Below are 22,074 nucleotides of genomic sequence, written 5' to 3'. Positions count from 1 at the left end.
GGCGACTTTGAGGGCGAAAACCAAAGGATTAGTACCGGAATCGGCAGCATAAAACCCTGATTGGAATCCCTATTGCATGTGTGAGTATGTTCACCTTGACCCCATCCTTGGATCCCTCCTGCAGATATGGTATGATGGAGTGGTTCCACAGGTCAATGAACCACTTTCTGAACTCTGCCACTGACACAGGGCATGACAGGAAGAAGCAAGGTCCTGATGAAAGTGAAACTTCCTGTTACATTTTGTTTCCGACAACCATTTAGGTTATTCCTACCTCTCCAGATCATTTCACATTTCTCACCTATGAGGAAATCAGAAGTGCTGTGTTTCTCCAGAAATGTGTGGAGGTGGTACCAAAGCTGCGGGACCCAGTCCAGAGCGCAGAGGAGGGCCTGGTGCTGCTCCGCATCGTGCTCCTGCTTCTGGTAGGCTTCCACAACTTTACGGTGCAAGTACCTCAGCAGGAAGCCGTTAGCCGGTTCCACATTGTTAGAGAACGTCACCATCCTGTGAATGTGAGGGCAGCTTCTGTTTAGTTTTTTAATTACTAGGTAGTAAATTTACTGTGTGCTCTGACTTGGTGCCTACCTAAAGCTAAGGTGCAGTCCATGGTTAGATGACATCTTCACAGGTTGGTTGGTGGTTCCAATGAGGTAAGGACTGAAAGAGCCACATATTGTCATAGTGTTATCTTCCAAGTTGTCCATTATTTCAAATGATAAAGACAGAAACTCACCATTTATGGTACTTGCAGGTGAGTGCTCCATTGATGAGCTCGGTGATGGCGCCCGCATTGCTGATGTCATCGATAATAACTACCAGCGGCAGCTCACCACCGTTCTGTCTGTCGATCTGATTGGCAACATTGGACAGATACAGCTGCAAATCCTGTGTGAAGAAATGATTGTCAATGGAATTGTACTTTCTTGTGTGAGCGTGCAGTCGATCCACATTTAAATATGTGCGACCTTTTGAGACTGACGATGCATGTTGAAGGTGACAGTGGCGCCGCTTCCAACGAAACCGGGCTCATGATCCGCCACGGTCGAGTCGTTGCGGATGCGCTGCAGGAGGTAGTGCGCCAGGCGCTGAGCCAAGTAAGTCTTCCCAGTCCCGCTGGGCCCAGAGAGAACCAGACGCCTGTGTTTTAGGAGCAGGCCGATGTAGTGCAGCATCATTGGCTTTGGAATAAGGGTCTCAAACACCAGGGAGTCCACACTTTGTTCTCTGAGACCTAACGAGGCACACAGTATCAATCAATGTTTATTTATATAGCCCTAAATCACAAGTGTCTCAAAGGGCTGTAGAGAAAAGCACTGACATGAGTATTGCTTACATAATACGTTCCATTAAAAAGTAATACTTTACGATTTAATTGGTCAAATCTATAAAGGAATTGATGGCATTACCCATAAACTAGGGATGATACTCGAAACCGGTTTTCCCGGTTGTTTGATAAGAAAAGAACCGAGTCCTCGGACTCGAATCCCTTTTTGAGAACCAGTACCCGTTATCGAGACCACTATAGTAAAGGAAAAGAGTTGATTCTTTATTCGAATCCCGTCCCGACCAGAAATGCTCCGTGGGACATCACAAGAATTGATGTCACGTAGCTCAGTCATTAGGCACAGATAGCGAAAGCAGGAAAACAATGGATGGGAAAAAGCGCTCCAAGGTGTAATAAAGTTCAAAACAAAAGCTATAATCCATCGAATAACTTTACTGAGAGATTTTAGCAGGGTAAAACACATGACGAACACTTTTACGACCAACCGGAAACATAGCAACCAGGCTAGCAACGCACCTCCTTTACGGCAGCTGTCGCAACGTTCTTAAAACAACCGCAGCACATACATATATATACAACATATCTCCCTTTTTTAACTTTTGTTTTTCTTTCCTTGTAAACAAAACAAAATCACACTGTAGATGTGTTGTCGGTCTAATTATAAATAATGCAGACGAGGCGTGTTGGCTGAGTTCTTGACCTTTACTTTCACAGCGTGGCAACATGCAACACTTTTCGGGGCTACCGCGCATGCTCTTAACTCCCGTTGCATTCTGGGTAGTGTAGTTGTTATATTCTCTAGCTCATAACATTTTTCCCACTATAAAGAAATAATGTTAACTCAATAAAGTGTATTTCTTTTTTAGCTTTAACTTTTCATTTTTTAGCATTGTAACCACATTTGCAAAGAACTTTTCTCTTCATAGAATTTTCTTTCAATAAAGAAATAAAGTGCAAAAATGTCAAAGCATCATAACAAACAGTTAAGTCAAATAGCAGCAGAAGTGTACTTTTTGGAGAGCTGTATTATTTTCAGTTTTGTGCCCAAGGGACTGATTTTATTTAACACTATATTATTATTTATACACCTTTGGTGATCACAGAGACAGGTTGTTTTTGTGTTACTGTATATATTTGTTTCTCTGAAAAATCCCACTTAATATACTTTGGGTAACAACAGTCAATATTTTTTTTTTTTTTTTTTTTTTTTTAGGTGGGTAACAGTCAATATTTATTTATTTATTAGATTTTATTTTTCTATTATATAATAAAAGTGAGCTTTTGTTAAACCAAATATTGTGTGTTTTTTTCCATATACAACAACCTATCTGGACTCGATAAGAGAATCGATAAGGAATCGGTTCGATAAGAGGATTCGATAATAGGCTCGAACTCGATAATTCCTTATCAAACATCATCCCTACCATAAACATATTGGTTTATATTCCCTAAATTCTAAATTTTTGCATAACTCTCCACCTGTGAACAATATATGAATCTTGATTTGACAGCATTTAAGTCAAGTCCAGGATTCTCTGTCCATTGTGTGTCTTTACAGCGCGAGCACCTCTTTTCTCACAGCCGTGTGTGTCTGTGTCAGAGAGCACATCCTTCCAAAACGTGGTAAATAAAACGCAAAGCAGAGCTCCCAAAACTGTGATGAGTGTTGATAAATGACATTGTGCATGCTCTTTAATATATTTGCATCTTCTCCTTTCAGTATTGTGGGCGTTTTGATGGTCAGCATTAGAGATGTCCGATATTATCGGCCGATAAATGCTTTAAAATGTAATATCGGAAATTATCGGTTTCAACCTCCCGATTTTCCCGGGAGACTCCCGAATTTCAGTGCCCCTCCCGAAAATCTCCCGGGGCAACTATTCTCCCGATTTCCACCCGGACAACATTATTGGGGGCGTGCCTTAAAGGCCTGCTGAAACCCACTACTACCGACCACGCAGTCTGATAGTTTATATATCAATGATGAAATTTTAACATTGCAACACATGCCAATACGGCCGGGTTAACTTATAAAGTGCAATTTTAAATTTCCCGCTAAACTTACGGTTGAAAACTCCTTTGGATGATGACGTATGCGCGTGACGTAGCCAGTGAAACAGAGGTATGGATAACCCATTGAAGCCAATACAAATTAGCTCTGTTTTCATCTCATTATTCCACAGTATTCTGGACATCTGTGTTGGTGAATCTGTTGCAATTTGTTCATTGCATTATGGAGAAAGAAGCTGAGCAAGCAAAAAAAGAAAGTTGTCGGTGCAAAGCAGAGTATTTTGCGAGGGAAGTCAGCAACACTACACAGCCGGTGTTTCATTGTTTACATTCCCGAAAGATGCAGTCAAGATCGAAGAACTCGGACAACAGAGACTCTTACCAGGAGGACTTTGACTTCGATACACAGACGCCTGTAGAGAACTGGGACAACACAGACTCTTACCAGGATTACTTTGATTTGGATACACAGACGCAGACGCGGTACCGTGAGTACGCAGCTGCGCTTCCAAACATTTGATCACTTGCCCGTACGTGCGTGTCACGTACGTAACTTTGGGTAAATATATAAGCTATATGAACCTTGGGTTAGGTGAACGATCCTTTGTGCTGAGTGATTGTGTGTGTTGTGCAGGTGTTTGAATTGTATTGGCGGGTTATATAGACGGGAGCTAGTAGCTAGGAGCTAGGAGCTAGCATAACAAACACCTAGGTATTTGTTATGCGGGATTCATTTGTGGCATATTAAATATAAGCCTGGTTGTATTGTGGCTAATAGAGTATATATATGTCTTGTGTTTATTTACTGTTGTCGTCATTCCCAGCTGAATATCAGGTCACCCCCGGCTCTCACAGCATCTTCCCTATCTGAATCGCTTCCACTCCCCACTAGTCCTTCACTTGCACTTTCCTCATCCACAAATCTTTCATCCTCGCTCAAATTAATGGGGAAATCGTCGCTTTCTCGGTCCGAATCGCTCTCACTTCTGGCCGCCATCACTGTAAACAATAGGGAACTTTGCGGAAATGTTCAACTGACTACATCACGCTACTTCCGGTAGGGGCAAGGCTTTTTTTTGTCAGATACCAAAAGTTGCGATCTTTATCGTCGTTGTTCTCTACTAAATCCTTTCAGCAAAAATATGGCAATATCGCGAAATGATCAAGTAAGACACATAAAATAGATCTGCTATCCCTGTTTAAATAAAAAAAAATCATTTCAGTAGGCCTTTAAAGGCTTTGCCTTTAGCGTCCTCTACAACCTGTCGTCACGTCCGCTTTTCCTCCATATAAACAGCGTGCCGGCCCAGTCACATGATATATGCGGCTTTTACACACACATAAGTGAATGCAAGGCATACTTGATCAACAGCCATACAGGTCACACTGAGGGTGACCGTATAAACAACTTTAACACTGTTACAAATATGCGCCACACTGTGAACCCATACCAAACAAGAATGACAAACACATTTCGGGAGAACATCTGCACCGTAACACAACATAAATACAACAGAACAAATACCCACAACCCCTTGCAGCACTAACTCTTCCGGGACGCTACAATATACACCCCCCGCTAATTGGGCACTTTGTTTTGCTTAACAGACAAAATCCACTTTGCACACGTTTAGTAGATCAGCTTTGCGTGTGCTTTTAAGTTTACACATGTTTTAGTTTTAGTACACGCAAACCTTTAGTAAATCAGACCCTTGGTGTTGGGCGTATCATATAATAAGATTGGATAAACAAGCGATGTAGTCAATGCAGCAAAGGTAAAGGAAAAATTATTACACGCAACATTGGACGCTAACTGTGACAAAAAAATAATAACCAAGTTTGGCAAGAAGTCAGAAAATGACCTTAACAAGGGCGTTTGTTCACCGAGGTACTATTTAAGTAAAGAGTAGTACTAAAATGTAATGGGTTTTTTGGTAATCATTGTACAACAAACAAGAAAATAACCACCCTGACTGAGGTAATTATGGTGTGTATTTGACATTTATACCTTTCAAAGTGACAAATATAGGGGTCGGACTGCCACTGAGACACCTATAAGGCGACGTGTGAGGTCTCTCCCCTCCAATCACCCTCTGCACACCATGGGCTAGCTGATACATGTGGAGCGACTCACAGGACAGACCCAAGCTGGCTGTTGGGTCAACCTGAGTTAGGTACTCCTGTGTAAAAAAGATCCAAATTGAACATGTTTGAGGATTCACTGAGGCTATTCACACATAGTGACACAGACATCGACGTACTCTGAATGTCTTGGCAATAATGGAGTCGAGATAAGCCCACTCAGTCCTCTCACCAACTAAAACTGAGCCCAGGTAGTGTTCCTGCTGCGGTTTGTTCTCCTAAAGAGAGAAAGGGGTTGACTGAAAGGATCTGAAAATACAGGATACCAGTAAAAGGTGTGTTATTTACCTCAGCTGGATCTGTCACGCACACCAGCACTTGTACACACACCTCCTCCAGCTGAGAAGACACACTTAACATGTTGGCCGGAGACACATCTGGAAAAGAACGAAGGTTTATGACTATAGGGCTTTGACACATACACGTAGACACACTAATAATAACATTTTTGTAATTACGGGGTGTGCTAATGCTCAGTTTTGATTTGACCTTTTCAGCAGGTAATAATGCAGAACTTCATCTGAATGAAACATTTATTTTAGGATATAAGTTCTCATAAATGTGCTCATATGTATTAGTTCCTGAAGGTATCATGTTTTGTATGACACCATCAATGTTTGGAATCTGACCAAAGCATAAAGGAAACATCAATGTAAGAATATCTCAAAATAATAACAATCTAGGTTAATATATAACAAAAAAAGACAAGAAGTGGGAAATAACAAATTATTTTCCAATAGTGTCAAAAAGTTGAATAATCACTATTGTGAACAGACAGATTATTAATTTTAAGCTCTTTTTTTAATGTGTCTAAGTTTGTCACTTGCCTGATCCTTTACAATCATTCAGACTGAGGCTGAAAGACTTGGTGAGGGACATGGGTTGTTTCAGTGAAGGTCCCAGGAAGGAGGCCAACCCTGATGGCTGTGAAGTGGAAGAGGTGGGGCCAGAGCCTGTGAAATGGATCTGACCTCCGACTTTTAGATGGTCATTCTCCACCTTCAGGTTCTCCACTGTTGACTGGAATTCAAGCAAGATTTGTAAATCAATGTAAAAAAAATTGGCCTTCTGTACATTCTTTTGAGGCAAAATAACCTCCATGTTGTCCATGGCGTCTCTCAGCTGCTCCAGCTGATGAGCGGAGTTTAAAGCCTCCAAGCGGATGTCCGTAAGCTCTCTCTCTTTCTCCCAGAGCTCTGAGCGGAGTTCTGATACTGCGCTTTCAACGCCATCTCTGTCCTCCGCTGTCTCCATGAACCTGGAAGGAACGCGGCACATTCATCAGGGACAAAAGGCAACAGTTAAAGAAAAATTTACCTGATTAAAGACTTACGTAGCTGACGTTTCAGATTTGGAGGTTTTGAGAGATGACGGCAGGATCTCTCCTGGATCTGCTCCCTCGTGAAGCATCTTTGGTGAGTTTGGCGCGGAGGAGTCCGGAGTAGCAATTTCTTCAATGTCTGAGTAAGTTTTGGGGCCTTTTTTGATGCTGAAGGCCTTGTTGAAGGAGCTTCTCAGCTAGAAAAACACATCAACATGAAATGTCAGTGCCGCTTGACTATTGCTGAGGAAATAAAATAAGGGGGTGTCCTTTAAACTAAAACATTTAAGGTAATATTCTCACGTTTGATGAATACAACGTTAAGCAACAGGTTCTCTAATGATCACTGAAGGCCTGTTTTATTTACAACTGTGTACAAATAACACCAATATAAAGCTATCTTGAGAGCTGTTGGTAGGTAAATGTCTCTCTGTTTGCCTTCGCAGTCCATTTAAAGTTAAAGTTAAAGTTAAAGTACCAATGATTGTCACACACACACACTAGGTGTGGTGAAATTTGTCCTCTGCATTTGACCCATCCCCTTGTTCACCCCCTGGAAGGTGAGGGGAGCAGTGGGCAGCAGCGGTGGCCGTGCCCGGGAATCATTTTTGGTGATTTAACCCCCAATTTCAACCCTTGATGCTGAGTGCCAAGCAGGGAGGTAATGGGTCCCATTTTTATAGTCTTTGGTATGACTCGGCCAGGGTTTGAACTCATAACCTACCAATCTCAGGGCGGACACACTAACCACTAGGCCACAGAGTAGGATTAGACACAAATAAGTTAATTTAATAATATTAGTTTGTTTCAGATAGAAGTGGGTCAATACGTGTGTGTGTGTGTGTACAATGTGTTTGGGTGTACTTAGGGGTTAGGTGGTGACATTAAAATGCAAAATAAAATGAGGGGAAAACCAATGTCATACTCACATATCAGTATACAGTAGAACCTCAACTTACGAGTAATTTGATATACAACCTGTCTCTCGGCTTTTTTAACATGCTTTAAATTGTGAGCATAATTTGATTTATGAGCCCACTCGACCGCCGGTTGAAATAATGTCCGTCACAGAATTTGAGCAATAAAGAGTTAAAATACTGTTACACGTTGCTGTCCCTGCTTTGTTTACACAAGAAACAAACATACGTTTTGAAAAGAAAGTTGACATGTGCGTTTGAGTGGAGCTCAGAGATTGACACATTCCTGATCTCCATTCTACGGATCAAGAAAATTAGTGCGAAGGAGAAGAAGCGGACAGCGGAATCAGAGAAACAAACCATTAAAAATATGTCCTATCAGTTAGCAGCCGACCCGTCACACAAGCTGTAGCCAGTGTCTGCAACATGCAGCCACAAACATCCAAACGACAGACATTTATCCATAAAAAATCTGAGGAGCTGCAAATGCTGTGTTTGACATGTTTCAGTTTGTTCTGTTTAGTCCTGACTCAACAAACTGGACAATCAAGCATTACTTTTGAAACACAGGAATGCATATCACTTGTGGTCCATCACTCAAATACAACCACATTCAACATAAACAGCACTTTCCTAGTTTCTATTGTTACACCATGGAGAAACCGACAAAAGTCTGATCCCTAAGGTAAATGCTGAACAACATTATAACAATATTACATAAAACAACTGTGGTTGTTTGTAATGTCTTTCAAACAATATTTCCTATTTAAAAGTTTGTTTTTCTTTTTTTGCTACATGTAAAATTGTAGTGTTTTGGGAAGGCCAAACATGGTTTAAATTGATTTGAGGTTCACTGAGTGTTTTGAGTTACAAGGTCATGTCGTAGAACGCAATGTGCTCGTAAGTTGAGGTATCACCTCGTTCTGATGAATAAACAGAGCTCGACACTTCTAATGGAGAAGCATATCTGCTGGTTGAGTCCCACTCCTTCCTTGAGGTGGCAATCGTTGTGGAATTGTGTGGCCAATCAGCAGAGATGCTTATGCCGCACTTTTTAAGACACTCTATCAAGCTGCATGATGGGTTATATGGGTGGACACAATAACTGGACTTACTTCAAAGACCTGAAAACAACAAAAATTATACAACAGAGGAAGATAGTGTTCATATGTTGCCAAGCTGCTTCAGCTGCACAAAGAGAGACCAGGTTGTCGTCCAGTCTCACATTTAAGCTCCATTCTTTCTTACCCAGCTCTTTTTCTTCTTCTTCTTGGCATCCTGGTCCTTCAAGCTGCCCACACTTGACAAACTGGTCAGACTGTTGAGGCTGGAGATGCTTTCACACGAGTTCTGACGTTGAATACACATGTCTAGGGAAAACATCACACAGCGTCAAAAAGATCTAAACAGAGGTAGATAGAGGTGGTCAAAAAGGTAGCAGGGTCTCAATTCTCAAACCTTTCATGTGATCTTGGTTGTTTAAAGCTCCGTGTATGACGGCCTGTGCTTCTTCATTTCTGAACTTTAGGGATTCGATGGTCTCCCGCAGCTCAATCAGTTCTGTGTCCTACACATAGTAAGAAATGGACCCTTAAATCTAAATTAATTAAATAAACATTCATATTGAAAATTCTTATTACCTGCATAGAGTAATTAATTGACAACACAATGTACAATTTAAGTATACTGCTAACGTGTTACCCTCGGGTGGCTCGTCTCTAGCCAGTGTCCGAGTGGTAAACAGTATGGTAGTAAGCAACATGGGAACCAAGAAGAACAAGGAGGACATCGACGAAATTAGAAAATCGCTTGACTTTCTGACGGAGGAGATGTCTGTTGTGAGTAAACAGCAGAAAACGATCATGGAGCTGGTTGCGGAAGTGAAGACGCTGCGGATCCAGAACGCAGAGAAGGACAAACTACTCGACTTTTTGGAGAGCAGAGTCCAAGCTTTGGAGCAATACAGCAGGATCAATGATGTGATTGTATCGGGTCTCCACATAAAACCCCGGTCATACGCGCGGGCGGTGACCGCCGGTAACAACACGGGGGCGAGCGGTGTCGCCGACGGTGAGCTGGATATCTCAACGGAGCAACAAGTGGCTACCTTTCTACAGTCCAAAGGAATCACACTGGACTGTAACACCATCGAGGCTTGCCATACCCTGCCCAGGAGAAACAACGACAGCAATGACAAACCAGCTGTCATCCTAAGGTTTGTAAACCGAAAGCACAAGACCGCACTACTGAGCCAGGGGAGAAAGTTAAAGGGTTCAAACGTCTTTCTGAAGGAGCACTTAACGAAGCACAACGCAGACATTGCAAAAAAGGCACGCCACAACAGGAAGCAGGGGAAAATACAGAATACTTGGACCACAAGTTGCAAGATCTTTGTGAAGTTGAACGGAATTAATGCAAAGGTGGTACTCATCAGAAGCATGGAGGAGTTAGACAAGTACCAGTAGGGAAGAGCCAAAGGGATAGGTGGGCTATTGGCATTCTGGTCTAACTGAACTAAGGTAACAACACACCATGACCCACAACAATATGACTTTCGCTACAATGGGTGACGACAGTCATCTAAATCAGCGGATAATGGACTATGAACAATTTACTGAATTTAACACATTGGATCACTATGAGCACAACACACTGGACTTGGAACTGGACATTGACCAAGATATAAATTTATTTTCCAACATTAATAACTCTTGTAAATACTACACTACTGAACAGTATAATCACAACCTCAAAGCAGATGGGAAGTTATCTATTATTCACATTAACAGTAGAAGTCTATATACAAACTTTAAATCCATTAAGAACTCTTTGTAGTCATTCTCACAACCATTCAATATCATAGCAATATCTGAAACCTGGTTCAACAAGGAAAGGGTAATGGACTTTGATATGGATGGCTATGAACTTACTTATAAAAACAGAATTAACAAGGGTGGAGGAGGAGTAGCAATTTATGTGGATACAAATTTCAATTTCAAGATTGTAGAGGCTATGTCACAGGTGGTTGATAACCTTCTCGAATGCATTACAATTGAGATCTGCATGGAAAACAAAAAAAATATGCTAATCAGTTGTGTATACAGGGCGCCCGATTCAAGTATTGATACTTTTAAGGACTGGATGGGAGTCATATTCTCAGGAATAGGTAATAAAAATATATTTATATGTGGAGATACTAACATAGATATATTGAAACATAGCAATCATAAAAGCACAGAGGATTTTATAAATACAATACACAGTATGTGCCTACTTCCTTCAATCACTAGACCCAGTAGAATCACATCTCACAGTGCCACTCTCATACACAACATATTTACCAATGTAATTGATAACAAAATAAGTGGGTTATTAGTCTGCGATATTACCGACCACCTGCCAGTGTTTACGGTAATTGATTATGTTTATAAGAATAGGACAGATAAACAAAAAATATTTAGGCGAATAAAGACAGACAAATTAATTAATATGTTAATACAGGATCTAGTATCACTGAACTGGGATATGATTTATAATGAAAAAGATGTGGACGGTGCTTATTATATATTTTTGGAAATATTTAAGTCAAAGTATGATAAACATTGTCCAATCAAACAATACAACAAAACAAGAGCATATGATAACTGTCCATGGTTAACGAAAGGTTTGCAAAAGGCTTGTAAAAAGAAAAATGCTTTATACAGGAATTCTATTAGACAGAGAACCAAAGAAGCTGAGGATAAATATAAAAAATATAAAAATAAGTTAGTCAGTATTATAAGGATAAGTAAGAAAGAATACTACAAGAATAAACTAGAGCGTAATGAAGATAATATAAAAGGGATATGGAACATATTAAACAGAATAATAAGAGATGGTGTCAAACAAAACAGCTTACCTAAATATTTCAAAGAAGATGATATTGAAAATTACAATATGGAGGAGGTGGCAGATCGCTTCAATCACTTTTTTGTTAAAGTAGGCCCTGCTCTAGAGAGTAAAATTATGGATCGAGGGGTGGAAGGGGAGCATATGGGGGATCTGGTGAAGAGAAATCCATGCTCAATGTTCCTTGAGAGAGTCGAAGAGAAGGAAATATTGGACATAGTAAAAAACTGTAAAAATAAACAATGAACAGATTTTAATGATATTGACATGTCATTGGTCAAACTGGTCATTGAGGGGATTTCTAAGCCACTTACTCACATATGCAATTTATCATTTCAAACCGGTTCATTTCCAATCAAATGAAAATAGCAAAGGTCATTCCACTGTATAAAAATGGGAGCAAACACCTCTTCACAAACTACAGACCTGTCTCACTACTGCCTCAATTTTCAAAAATATTGGAGAAACTATTTAATAGCAGATTAGATTCATTCCTGGAAAGATATAATGTACTCTCAGAGAGTCAATATGGTTTTAGAACTAAAATATCAACTTCTCAGGCATTAATGGAATCCATTGAAAGAATCACAGACGCAATTGATAATCATCAATATGCAATTGGCATCTTCATTTACTTCAGAAAAGCTTTTGACATTATCAATCACAATATATTAATTAATAAACTGGAGAAAATTGGTATAAGAGGTATGGCAATAGACTGGATAAAAAGCTATTTGGACAGACGGAAACAGTTTGTGAAGCTGGGAAACCATAGCTCAAATTGCTTGGACATTGCTTGTGGAGTCCCCCAGGGGTCAGTATTGGGACCAAAACTTTTTATACTGTACATAAATTATATTTAAGTATCCAAGTTGCTGTCTATGGCACCTTTCACAGATGACACTAATGTATTTTGCTCTGATGATGATCTAGACACATTACAAAAGAACATAAATGAAGAGTTGTATAAACTGAAATTATGGTTTGACTGGAACAAATTATCTTTGAATGTGAGCAAGACCAAGTTTAAGTTCTTTGGCAGGTTCAGGTTAAACACACAGTTAAAGATAGAAATTGATGGGGTGGCTATTGAGCAAGTGCACAAAATCAAATTCCTTGGTGTAACAATTGACGACAAGCTCAGCTGGAGATATATATATATATATATATATATATATATATATATATATATATATATATATATATATATATATATATATATATATATATACACTACCGTTCAAAAGTTTGGGGTCACCCAAAGAATTTTGTGGAATAGCCTTCCTTTCTAAGAAGAAGAATAGACTGTCGAGTTTCAGATGAAAGTTCTCTTTTTCTGGCCATTTTGAGCGTTTAATTGACCCCACAAATGTGATGCTCCAGAAACTCAATCTGCTCAAAGGAAGGTCAGTTTTGTAGCTTCTGTAACGAGCTAAACTGTTTTCAGATGTGTGAACATGATTGCCAGGGGCGCCTCTAGGGATTTTGGGCCCCATGAAAATAATCTTTACAGGGCCCCCTGTATTATAATTTCATCATCATTAGGGGCCTCTCTGGGCCCCCCTCCATCATGGGCCCCTGGAATCTGTCTCCTTTACCCCCCCTTTTCGGCGCCCCTGATGATTGCACAAGGGTTTTCTAATCATCAATTAGCCTTCTGAGCCAATGAGCAAACACATTGTACCATTAGAACACTGGAGTGATAGTTTCTGGAAATGGGCCTCTATACACCTATGTAGATATTGCACCAAAAACCAGACATTTGCAGCTACAATATTAATTTACCACATTAGCAATGTATAGAGTATATTTCCTTAAAGTTAAGACTAGTTTAAAGTTATCTTCATTGAAAAGCACAGTGCTTTTCCTTCAAAAATAAGGACATTTCAATGTGACCCCAAACTTTTGCTTGTCACCTATGATTTCAAAGTAAGTTATCCATCAATTTGTATGTACAAAAATCAAATGCTTAGGCAACTGTATAATATAATGAGGCAATTATACATTTATATTCATAGATTCACTGTTACAAGCGGCCCTCTGAAGGCAGCCATAATTGCGATGTTGCCCTTGTTGAAAACGAGTTTGCCATGGTTTATGGCAGTGTTTTTCAACCACTGTGCACAACACACTAGTGTGCCGTGAGATACAGTCTGGTGTGCTGTGGGAGATTATGTAATTTCACCTAATTGGGTTAAAAATATTTTTTGCAAACCAGTAATTATAATTCGCAAATGTGCCCTTGTTGAGTGTGTGTGCTGTCTAGAGCTTGGGAGAGTAACCGTGTAATACTCTTCCAAATCAGTAGGTGGCAGCAGGTAGCTAATTGCTTTGTAGATGTCGAGAATATGGTTTGTCGTGATAACAATATGCAGACGACAGCGAGAGGCAGCGTCCAGGTAAAAAGATATCTAACGCTTAAACCAAAAATCAACAAAAGGCAGGTGCTGCTAAGAAAAGGCTTTGAAGCTTAGAGGCTTACTGAAACCCACTACTACCGACCACGCAGTCTGATAGTTTATATATCAATGATGAAATCTTAACATTGCAACACATGCCAATACGGCCGGGTTAGATTACTAAAGTGCAATTTTAAATTTTGCGCGAAATATCCTGCTGAAAACGTCTCGGTATGATGACGCCTGCGCGTGACGTCACGGATTGTAGAGGACATTTTGGGACAGCATTGTGGCCAGCTATTAAGTCGTCTGTTTTCATCGCAAAATTCCACAGTATTCTGGACATCTGTGTTGGTGAATCTTTTGCAATTTGTTCAATGAACAATGAAGACAGCAAAGAAGAAAGCTGTAGGTGGGAAGCGGTGTATTTCGGCCAGCTGCAGCAACACAAACACGTAGCCGGTGTTTCATTGTTTACATTCCCGAAAGATGACAGTCAAGCTTTACCATTGGCCTGTGGAGAACTGGGAAAACAGAGACTCTTACCAGGAGGACTTTGAGTTGGATACGCAGACGCGGTACCGTGAGTACGCATGAGTACGCATGAGCTGCGGCTTCCAAACATTTGATCGCTTGCCCGTACGTGCGTCCCGCTATGTGCATGTCATGTACGTAACTTTGGGGACTTTGGGGAAATATATGTGCTGTATGAACTTTGGGGAGGTGAACGGTACTTTGGGCTGTGGGATTGAGTGTGTTGTGCGGGTGTTTGAGTTGTATTGGCGGGTTATATGGACGGGAGGGAGGAGGTGTTTGTTATGCGGGATTAATTTGTGGCATATTAAATATAAGCCTGGTTGTGTTGTGACTAATAGAGTATATATATGTCTTGTGTTTATTTACTGTTTTAGTCATTCCCAGCTGAATATCAGGTCCCACCCGCCCCTCACAGCATCTTCCCTATCTGAATCGCTTCCACTGCCCTCTAGTCCTTCACTCTCACTTTCCTCATCCACGAATCTTTCATCCTCGCTCAAATTAATGGGGAAATCGTCGCTTTCTCGGTCCGAATCGCTCTCGCTGCTGGTGGCCATGATTGTAAACAATGTGCAGATGTGAGGAGCTCCACAACCTGTGACGTCACGCGCATATTGTCTGCTACTTCCGGTACAGGCAAGGCTTTTTTATCAGTGACCAAAAGTTGCAAACTTTATCGTTGATGTTCTCTACTAAATCCTTTCAGCAAAAATATGGCAATATCGCGAAATGATCAAGTATGACACATAGAATGGACCTGCTATCCCCGTTTGAATAAGAAAATCGCATTTCAGTAGGCCTTTAGGGATGGCTATGCAAAACAAAACTAAAACTGAACTGGCTGCAAAGTAAACAAAAACAGAATGCTGGACGACAGCAAAGACTTACAGCGTGTGGAGCAGACGGCGTCCACAAAGTACGTCCGTACATGACACTCAACAATGTCCCCACAAAGAAGGATAGCATCCGCACAACTTAAATAATCTTGATTGCAAAGTAGATGCGGGGAATAGCGTTAAAGGAAGACATGAAACTGCTACAGGAAAATACCAACAAAACAGGAAAAGCCACCAAAATAGGAGTGCAAGACAAGAACTAAAACACTGACTACACACAGGAAAACACCAAAAAATTCAAAATTCAAAATAACGTACGGCGTGATGAGACAAGAGCTATGGTGATGCATGGTTGGTTATGGTTTGAATTCATATCCAACAATTGCGAGAACGACTTTTTATTGTCAATATCGGCTACTGAGTTTCATTTTTTTAATGTTTTCTGCTGGTGGTGTGTCTCAGAATTTTGTCAATGAAAAAAATGTGCCTTGGCTCAGAAAAGGTTGAAAAACACTGGTTTATGGGCTGTCCTGATAGTATGAAGTTTCCCTGTAATCATGTGCCCCCCTCTCCCTTGTGGAGGGGGGAGGACACAGGTCCGGTGGCCATGGATGAAGTGCTGGCTGTCCAGAGTCGGGACCTGGGGTGGACCGCTCGCCTGTGCATCGGTTGGGGACATCTCTGCGCTGCTGACCCGTCTAAGCTCGAGATGGTCTCCTGCTGGCCCCACTATGGACTGGACTCTCGCTATTATGTTAGATCTACTATGGACTGGACTTTCACAATATTACGTCAGACCCACTCGATGTCCATTGCATCCGGTCTCCCGTAGGGGGGGGTCACCCACATATGCGGTCCTCTCCAAGGTTTCTCATAGTCATTCACATCAACGTCCCATTGGGGTTGTGAGTTTTTCTTGCCCTTATGTGGGCTCTGTACCACGGATGTTGTTGTGGCTTGTGCAGCCCTTTGAGACACTTGTGATTTAGGGCTATATAAATAAACATTGATTGATTGATTGATTGATGTGGGTTATGTCCTGGTAAAAACAATACATTATAACATACACATACTCTAATAGATTCTGAATTCCCTCAGACGATTTCAGTAGGAGAAAGAACAATGTTTTTGTTGTAGACCACGCTGCTGAGGTATGACCCTCAAAGTATGACCAGTTCAAAAGAGCAGAGCACCATCCAGAGGTGCTCACTGTGAGCTAAAGCTAACCACACAACACTTTAAATAGAGGAATCCAACCAAACTCTTCTAGGTTAAAGTGACTGTGCTCCTGGCTGGGCTTGCACAGGTCAGTGCACTGGCACCAACAACAAAACCAAGTTCTGGAGTGGTCTAGACGGGCTTTTCAGTGGGAGCAGTAAGGCATGAAGCACTACCAGAAACTCCTCAGATTTAAACACACAGCGGACAGCCCCTCGAGCTCTGATCGCTTTATTCAGACTAAAAGTGATATGGAGGGAGAAGAATGTGGGAATGTGATGTGCACACGCAAACTGATTGAGGCTTTAGGGAAGGTTTTCTTTCCCTGATCCCCCTGCTGGGCTCCCCTCATCCTGAGTCATAGTAAACTACGGTCTGGGCCTCAAAGCCACATTCCTTCTTACTGTAGGCTGTCATCAAAGTCACGTTGTTTCACAAGAGCAAAGATGCTGAAAGCAGCCACTCAATGATGAAATGCAGCTGGAATTCAAGCTTAAGTGTGTTTAAGAGTTATCTGGTACCTTCTGTTCATGACTAAATGACAGACTCTGCAGGCGGGTTGTCATCATAGTTAAACTCTGCTCGAAAGCTGCCACCAGGTTTGCCTGTTTGAAAAACAAAAATTAAATTTAAGTAATCTATACAAACACTTTTCATTTATGAAAAACATCTTTGTTATAGGAATGATATGTTTTGGTCTTCTTTCTTCACATTCTCATTGTTTCTAACGATGGCAGCGTCACTATGCATGGCTTCATACAGCAATGTTATTGTGTTTAGTCCCTAAGGCTCATTACAACAAATTTGACCTTACTATGCAGTGAATAATTCAAAATGTGCATTGATCACAACAAGATTATGTTTTGGATTAATCACAGGACTGTAGCCAGTATTTCCACTGCATTAATGAGATCCTTAAAGGAGAATGGAAAGTCATCTGTGTTTTTGTGTGTGCTTGGCAATATTAAGGCCATGCATGGATAAGGAATAGCTTTAATATCCATCCATTTTCTACCACTTATCACTTTGCTCTTTTAATCTGTTTTATAGATTATGCAAATGTGACTGCAATGAACCTCTAGTTTGACATGCAGAAAGTCCACAGCAATAATACACTGGTTTAGTGTACTGACCTACTAGTCTGTTAGGCAAAAGTGCGAGTGTGATACAGTATTTATTTTCAGTCACTCAGTTAACTTTGATAGTGCTTACATTTGCTGTCAGCTGTGTGGTCAGGTTAGACACTTTCTCCTGGGAAGACTCCAGTTCTCGCCTTAGCTTCCGGATTTGCTGGTGGAAAACAGGTGTACTGTATTATAAGATTAAATAACATGGCTCATGCTACAAACTGTAAATATAAATACAATCAACGATGTTTGGGAAATGAAAGACAGACAACAGGAATGAAAGTTATAGAAGAGGACACATCACATACCTCCCCCTGAACCCTTTCCTCTGCCTTTGGATGCAGTGGGAAGAAAAGTTAAAGAAGTTAGAAAAGAAAGAAACATTGAAGGAGGAGGGAGAGGACAAAGAAAGGTTATAAAGAGGAGGAAGAAGAGGCATCTGTAGATTTGTAGGTACCTGTGACTGAATGGCACTCGCACTCACCGAGGAGTAGCATGATGAGGCGTTGGATGCCAAGGAGATTACAGACCCATTAACTGAACTCAGAAGATGAAGATGAACAACAACGCAATGAGATAAATTGTGACTTTGGAACAGTTTATAATAAGGGTATATACTGTAAATACATTCATTTAGTAGTCTCACCTTCATCATTCGGCTCCTTCTCCCTGAAGGATCCGGAACGTACCATTCCCAAGCTGCGTGGACGTTCAGCCAGAGACAGGGTGCTTCCAAGAGGAGACACCCCATAAGGCTCCAGGGCGGCTTCCTGTGTTGGGATGCTGTTTGATCGAATCATCCTCGGAGGTGCACCAACTGGGCTCGATACTGGTAATGCAACCAACAGAGTATGGGTCATTTTGTCCAACGATTTAACAAATTTTGCCACTGACTGTGGCAATCAAACTGAGCATAACGTCATAATATTCTAATTTGACATTGCTTCTTTATCAGATCTCAGAATGTTGTGTAGTTTCTGATGCTCACACCTGCACTAGTCTTGGAGGAGCGTGGCAGAGAGGAGGGCGAGGACAACATTGGAAGAGCGAGAGTGTCGGTCATGCTCAGAATACTATGAGAGTGTCTCCTCTCTCCTTTCTCCTTCCCATCATCCTCACTCTGAGAAGCACTGCAAAAACTGCACAAAAGGATAATAAAGGTAGTGCTGACTCAAGATATTTTGTGAAATAAATGTGCTTATGTGACACATACTGCAATGATGTTCTTAATGCACAAATGATTGCATATGCATACCTTAAACCCTTCTTTGGGAGGGTGTTTCTGTCCCTATGAGAACTGTGGATATTAAACAATGTAATTATTTAAGCAGGACAAGACCCGAGCAGACTAACAGGTTTCAACTAGTAATTACGTCTTCATTTGGAAGGGTACATTGAATAGGCCTCAAGTAACAATAGCCTCATAGTTCCTATGTGAATTGTTAATAGGTGGGTAGCAATGATTGCTATGACTCAAACTCTATCGTGTTATCATTTGAAATGCAATCATGATTTAGTATCAGCTATATTCAAGTTTCTTGTACCTTATTCTTTTGTAAGTAAATAAGTAAGTAAGTAAGTAAGTAAGTAAGTAAGTAACATTTATTTATGTTGCACCTTTCACAGACAAAACACCACAAAGTGTTTTAAAACACAGTTAAATATATACACACACAATATAAAAGGCCAAATATAAATACAATAAATAAATAAAATAATAAATACAAAGGATAAAAACTCTGTATTAAAAAAATATATGAAACATTATAAAAAAAACTAGTAAAAGACAACATAAAAATACACTGTATATTGATGGATATCTGCTGTTTTCACTGCAACCAGCCTGTAACATCCTTTTTTTTATACCTTTTGTTCAGTGAATGATGAGAGGCTTTTCATTATTTAGTCTGAAAAGCATTTTACCCACTGAGGCACCATTACTACTTTCACCCAATAAGATGGGTTAAAATGTGAAAGCACAGAACACAGAGAATAAATTATCTGCTCTTCTTTCCGTTACCAATGATGGCAAGAATGCAGTTCCACAGCTGACCTCCAGATGGAGTTACATTGCAGAACAATTCAAATGTGTATGATATTATTTACTTTACATATACTTATTCATGCAAGCATGCACACATGCCTTTGTTATGGGTGGCTGTGACTGTTTTGTCTCACCTATCTGTGTCTGTCATGGATACTTTCCTTCCAGGCCTCCAGCTAGAGGGAGGGCCTCTATCTTCATGTCGATCTTTGTCTCTGGACTCGCTGGGGTCGTAGCCACCTCTCACCAACTTCTCTCGGCCCCTTTGCTGAAGCTCTGGAGCCACACTCATCTGTAAGGGCAGGGATTCCATGCTGCGATGCAGCCCAGACAGGCGAGGGTAGAGCAGGGGAGAGGTTCTCCCAGTGCTCCCATCAACCCCGAGAGATGTGACTTGCCTAGGTCCCAAACCGATCCCTGAGCCTGAGAAGCAAGTCGAAGAGTTGACATTGAGCAAAGGTGCTGGGCTCGGGGTAAGGCAGGGGTTTGTGGAGCTGGCTAGTTCTTGAAGTTTAGAGTAAGGGGGAATCTTGGGAGGCAAGGAGTCCTGAACGCTAACTTTCAGGCTGTTGGAGTCCAGCTTGTCAAGATGGGCAATGGACGGAGGTTTTGTCAGGTTTCGAGTTCCAGATAATCTAAGGACAATAAAAGATAATAATTAATAATTCTAGTACTTTACTTGTGTGAAATGTCAGTATGTATGTGTTGTAAAAAAAAAAAAAATGTATAAACACCTGTGTGAGTTGGATGAGGGCCGATCTGTGCCCTTGCTACCACTGGGAGGTCTCAGGCTATTCAACCTACCACCATTCTCTGAAGCAGTTCCCTTCAGAGAGCCACCTCCACACTCCGAGTCAGGCACAACAGCTTTAGCTTTGGCTCTCTCCTTCTCCTTCTCCCTGTCTGTTTGATTAACAGGACTTGGGATCCCACGGCTGCCCGTCTTACTCAACCCTGTTCCTGAACTGAGTCCAGGTTCTTTGAGCCTCTGTGTATGAAGGGCTGTACCAGAGGGTTTGACTAACCCAGAGCCTGCGTCCATGGTGGTACTCATTGGGCGCGCAGAACTTGGTCGAGTCAGAGTTAAGGTGCTTGTCTTGGCGGGGCGGGGCAAAGAGCGGTACTGGAGTGATGTCCTTGCATTTGGAGACAAAAACCCACTCTGGTCGCTGTTAGAGACATCGAGGCTTGTCTTACGTCCACTTGCTGCTGGCTTGACCGGTATACCAGACGTCTTGGGGATGTTGCCACCTGCACTCACAGTGTGTGAACTGCTATTATTTTGTGCGGGCTTTTTGAAACCAAAGTTTCCTCCAGTTGAGGGCCTGGCAAGACCTGAAGGAGGTTTACGTTGTTCACAAGAACCAGTCCCATTTTGGGGTTCTTTCCCAGCATCGGAAGAGGAGCGTTGAAGACTGGAGTTTTTTACTGCTAGCCGAGATTTATCTGATGGCTTCCCATCTGTCCTCACTGTACCTAGACAGGAAAAAAGAGACAAAAGCCTGAGAAGTGTCTCGTATGCTGAGTGAGCCAAACCAAACCATATTAGGGTGTGATATCTTATCTGAACACCTACGGGTCAGCTGATGAAACCAAAGCCCTGCCTGGGGAGACAGTGCATAGACCCGACTAACAGCCAGCTTCGACTTCGCACGCACTGTTATCATGCACTTACTTCTCTTTTCCATCCAGATCAACTAAAATAGCTTGCTTTCCAGTAATGTGTATGTCTCTGTGTCACAGCTGCCGAACACTGGCTGTGGAAAACTGCTCTTCACATTAGCAAAGCGTGTCTGTGGCCTCAAAAATTAAATGGAACTTTTTCTAACAGAATGTATCCATTCTTGACAAGTCTTTGGGGAAGAAGCATTAGAATTAGAAATATGCATTATTTGCTCCCACATTTGCAAATTTCCAAATTGTCATGTCAGTTCCACCAATGAAAGTTATTATGGGAAAAAATTGGTATATTCATGAGGCCATAAGAAAAATGCAAACTTAGGAGCATTGACAGCATTAGTTAAAGGACACAAAGCTCTCACATTTAATTGGTATCCAATGAGAGTTGTTATATAGGTTTATATACAAGACATTAACACAGTCAAATAACTGCTGTTGAATGAGACCCACCAGCGTGCAGCCGTGGGCCATCTGGAGTCACTTAGGGTATTTTCAAACCCACAAAAGACACACATACTGTATGCATACACACACATAGGGGTCGGCACCAATAACACAGTCACATTTCCCAGTTAATGTAGCTCATAGAAATAAGACACATCACGTTTTTCAGTTCCTTTTGAAAAGCGAAAATTGGGTTTATATGTGAAGTCATACATCCTATTGT

The 22,074-nt window shown here is 41.2% G+C and overlaps 1 protein-coding gene across 4 annotated transcripts in view; it reads right to left on the bottom strand.

Moving 5' to 3' along the window:
- nav1a (neuron navigator 1a) overlaps positions 1 to 22,074 on the bottom strand; it is a 154,902-nt gene that overhangs the window by 5,218 nt on the left and 127,610 nt on the right. Inside the window, exons 10-31 of one of the 4 annotated variants that reach the window (XM_062053855.1) lie at positions 20,462 to 21,203; positions 19,862 to 20,362; positions 18,939 to 18,980; positions 18,674 to 18,822; positions 18,330 to 18,512; positions 18,141 to 18,220; positions 17,992 to 18,015; positions 17,769 to 17,846; positions 17,078 to 17,161; positions 9,137 to 9,245; positions 8,927 to 9,048; positions 6,774 to 6,958; positions 6,536 to 6,698; positions 6,268 to 6,460; positions 5,729 to 5,817; positions 5,560 to 5,658; positions 5,307 to 5,478; positions 969 to 1,234; positions 737 to 888; positions 589 to 660; positions 302 to 507; positions 95 to 213 (exon numbers count right to left, since the gene is read on the bottom strand). In XM_062053855.1, the coding sequence (XP_061909839.1) occupies positions 95 to 213; positions 302 to 507; positions 589 to 660; positions 737 to 888; positions 969 to 1,234; positions 5,307 to 5,478; positions 5,560 to 5,658; positions 5,729 to 5,817; positions 6,268 to 6,460; positions 6,536 to 6,698; positions 6,774 to 6,958; positions 8,927 to 9,048; positions 9,137 to 9,245; positions 17,078 to 17,161; positions 17,769 to 17,846; positions 17,992 to 18,015; positions 18,141 to 18,220; positions 18,330 to 18,512; positions 18,674 to 18,822; positions 18,939 to 18,980; positions 19,862 to 20,362; positions 20,462 to 21,203 (3,830 nt within the window). The remainder of the gene's footprint in view (positions 1 to 94; positions 214 to 301; positions 508 to 588; positions 661 to 736; positions 889 to 968; positions 1,235 to 5,306; positions 5,479 to 5,559; positions 5,659 to 5,728; positions 5,818 to 6,267; positions 6,461 to 6,535; positions 6,699 to 6,773; positions 6,959 to 8,926; positions 9,049 to 9,136; positions 9,246 to 17,077; positions 17,162 to 17,768; positions 17,847 to 17,991; positions 18,016 to 18,140; positions 18,221 to 18,329; positions 18,513 to 18,673; positions 18,823 to 18,938; positions 18,981 to 19,861; positions 20,363 to 20,461; positions 21,204 to 22,074) is intronic. The other 3 variants (XM_062053857.1, XM_062053856.1, XM_062053858.1) reach the window with 3 other exon arrangements.

Source organism: Entelurus aequoreus, linkage group LG07, assembly GCF_033978785.1.
Source record: "Entelurus aequoreus isolate RoL-2023_Sb linkage group LG07, RoL_Eaeq_v1.1, whole genome shotgun sequence".
In the NCBI taxonomy this organism is placed as follows: domain Eukaryota; kingdom Metazoa; phylum Chordata; class Actinopteri; order Syngnathiformes; family Syngnathidae; genus Entelurus; species Entelurus aequoreus.
Note: the sequence above shows the minus strand (reverse complement) of the source record. Positions and strands in the feature narration are given on the sequence as shown.